At 35.2% G+C, this 3,275-nt stretch overlaps 1 protein-coding gene across 1 annotated transcript; it reads right to left on the bottom strand.

Annotated features, from left to right (window-relative positions):
- Positions 1 to 358: 358 nt before the first annotated feature.
- On the bottom strand, positions 359 to 2,949 carry LOC145103285 (protein WALLS ARE THIN 1-like). Its single transcript, XM_079040837.1, has 6 exons — positions 2,622 to 2,949; positions 2,461 to 2,523; positions 2,246 to 2,362; positions 1,729 to 2,143; positions 899 to 1,050; positions 359 to 788 (listed from the first exon to the last, which is right to left on the bottom strand). Exons 1-6 carry the CDS (start codon positions 2,858 to 2,860, stop codon positions 623 to 625), a joined length of 1,152 nt encoding a protein of 383 aa, XP_078896963.1. The 5' UTR covers positions 2,861 to 2,949; the 3' UTR covers positions 359 to 622.
- Positions 2,950 to 3,275: the final 326 nt, after the last annotated feature.

Genomic DNA, 3,275 nt, shown 5'->3' with positions numbered 1-3,275 from the left:
AGTATATATATATATATATATATATATATATATATATATATATATATATATATATATATATATATATAATTTTAAAATTTATAAAAATATAAAAATAATATTTAAAGTTTGTAAGAATAATATGTTGGGACAGATTTCATAACAATTTCTATGAAATCACAAACAAAGGATTTGGACAAAAGCCAACGATTTGAAATCCTTTCTTTTTTAATAGAACAGGGGATTGGAATGAATTTCGATTTTAAATCTTTCCATGTTCGGTGTTCCATGAAACCTTATAACCCAAACACCCCATAACGTTATCATTAAAAAAAAGATATTTATGCATTTCCTCATTTCTTTCATAAAAACGCTAAAATTACCTAAAAATTAATCACCTTAAAACACACAATCAATCAGAACGGGTACATAACACAAATTTAAATACACAACACAAAAGACTAATATTGAATTACCGAAACACCATTAAATGATAGATATAGAGAAAGTGATCATCGAATATAATCATCACATCTTGGACTTTTCTGAAGGATTTTGTAAAACGCACCACACTTTGCTTTTCCCCTTTAACATAACAGAGACATAATACTTTCCATTTGCAAAAAGGTTAGGCTTATGTTGGTCAAACATTTTGGTTTGACTGAGTCAGCAAAGGCTGGACAATAGATGATTTGGTCTGGCTTGTTATACCATGGGGCTGCTTTTCATATAACATAAACTTCCTCTCTTCATTCTTTCCCCACAACACCAAGTACAATCCTGTTATGATCAATACTGCCCCTATAATCCTGCATCATCAACATCATACATTTTGTATATGTTTTTAGAGATTACATTAATGAAATATATATAACTTTTTATTAACATCAATAATAACTTAGTAAATTTTATAATATACCCTCCCAAATAGAACTCTTCTCCTAAAGCAACCGAAGCCATAAGAGCAACAACAAGAGTCTGAACCGGTTGATACAAGGCAACGAAAACGGGGCCGCCTTTGTCAATGCACCATATTTGTACTGCAAATGCTATGCCAGACGCAACCACACCCTACAATTATAATTTTGTTTTAATCTCAATATCGGTATAAGTAACTAAAATGAATTAAGTGTTAGTTTGTCTAAAATGAATTTAGTTCATTTATATTATGACAAATAACTTGAAAAAAAAAAACCAAAACTAAAAACAAATTAAAAACGAGAACTATCAAAATATCATCGTAAATTGTTATATTCTAAGAGAAGTGATTCGTACACAACAATTTATGTATTATTGAGTTGTACAATATAACATTTTAAAGCACCAATTGTTATGTATGGAGAAAAATTATTGTGTACAAATCATCTCCCATATTCAAACCACATCTTAAGAAAATAAAATTACGCTCGAACATTTAAATATGACATCTAGTTAGTAAAAATGTTCAAAAACAGGTATCCAAAAATTTGGATATCTGAGTTTCTGTTATCCGAGAAAAGTGCGTGGGTTTTTGATATCCTAATACCAAAAATTAATATCAAAATTTCTAGATATCCTTACAACTTGAGAATAAAAAACTATATAATATATTAATTATTTCTAAAATAAAAGCAAGATGTTAATGGTCCAATAACTTTTTTTGGCACATTTGAAAATTTTGTTATGCCCCCCTATTTTATCAAGATTTTGGTTATCTTTTTAGTTTAAAAAATGTTTACTTTTTTCAATACAACTAAAAGATCCACTTACGGCATAAAAAACGCTAAAGAGCTCCGACCCGGTATGAATGGCCCAAGCATTCAAGTCTCTCTCCATAAACGCAGCTAAAACTAGAAACTGCAGTATTCCGAAGAAACATTGATAAGAAGTGAAGGAAAGCCTCGCCGGATAATTTTTCAACACCGGAGCCTGCAACACCAGCCACCCTGACCACGACAAACAATGTCCGATCAAAAACAAGCACCCCAGCGTCCAGCTCTTCCCGTTGGCGTCTCCCAGCGACTGCAACACCGGCGACATCTCTCTCACCTTGTTTAGCGACGGCGATGGGCTGTATATCGTTGGTCCTTTGTAAAGCGTGATTACAGAAGCTCCGGCGATGCAGAATAGGGTTCCGACCACTTTCGATATTCCGTCTTTCCTGTCCAGTCTCACTTTCTCTATCCTGAAATTACAAGTTGTAATTAACGTTTGTATAAGATTTCATGAGATATATATGAATATGTATTTATGCATGGCACGAGTGATGATGAGCTAGAGAACTTGCCGGAGAACCGCCGCCATGAGGAAGGTGATTGCAGGAACGGAGTTTTGAATGGCGGAGGCGAACGTCGGAGAGGTGTTATCCAAACCCAACAAATAGAAACCTTGGTTTGCAGTAATCCTATGCATGCGTAACACAAAATTAAGTTAAGTTAAGTTAGAAAGACGCATAATTGAAAAGTTTTATCCAATTTCAATGGATTCAAAGTAAAATCATACCCGACGATTGCAAGGAGGAAGAACTGGGTAAGGAAATTGAGGTTAATCGGTGGGCGCTCCTTCCTGATCGCAACAAAGATTTAAAGTTATTAATTATAATTTTTAGAATTAAGATTCGGAGTAAAAATATAGCGACATCATATTTGAAGTGTTTGACTAACTTTTCAAGAAAATAAGCGAAAGGGAGGAGGAGAACGAAGGCAAGGATGTTTCGGTAGACAGGGAAGACGATCTTGGAAATGCCCATATTAAGAGCAGCTCTAGAGACGACATGAAAACCGGCATATCCAAACTGCAATGCCAGCATGGCAATATGTAATTGCACTCTCTCCGGAAACCATCCCTTTATTCTTTGGGTGGTGGTGGTGGCGCCACCACTACTGCCGCCGACGTCTGCCATTGATAAGAGTGATATAGAACACTCTTGGGGATCAAAGATGGAGGAATGGAGCAAGTAGTGGTGAGGAGAGTAAGTGTTAGAGAAGGTGAAGGGGAGATATATATACCACTTTCTTCGGTCCTATTCCTCGGATGTACATGAATATGAAATTATGAATATAACGATGAGTATAATTCTAAACATGTATACGTAATTTTTGAGATGAATACGAAAAAGGATAGAAAAAGGGTGTATATTATAAATTTTTTTTTATGGAAAAGAAAGAGTAATTAATGAGGTTATGAGGTCTGGTTTGGGGGCATGCGGTGCGATTAATGATGAAAGCATAGCGCACGAGGGGGTGGAGCCGATCCAGCCGGAGGTGGGGGTGTTCGCTTGCGGCTTCCACCAGATTTCATTCTCTTCCCCGGTCAAA

The sequence above is a fragment of the Lactuca serriola genome, chromosome 4 (assembly GCF_051521515.1).
Source record: "Lactuca serriola cultivar US96UC23 chromosome 4, Lser_US96UC23_V15, whole genome shotgun sequence".
Classification (NCBI taxonomy): Eukaryota; Viridiplantae; Streptophyta; class Magnoliopsida; order Asterales; family Asteraceae; genus Lactuca; species Lactuca serriola.
The sequence above is the reverse complement of the archived record's forward strand: the minus strand, read 5'-3'. Positions and strand labels throughout refer to the sequence as shown.

Coding starts and splice junctions, on each gene's coding strand:
- LOC145103285 (XM_079040837.1), bottom strand. CDS start 2,860: ATGGCAGACGTCGGCGGCAGTAGTGGTGGCGCCACCACCACCACCCAA. Junction 2,144..2,245: donor CTCATGGCGGCGGTTCTCCG/GCAAGTTCTCTA, acceptor TTGTAATTTCAG/GATAGAGAAAGTGAGACTGG. Junction 789..898: donor GAAGAGTTCTATTTGGGAGG/GTATATTATAAA, acceptor TTGATGATGCAG/GATTATAGGGGCAGTATTGA.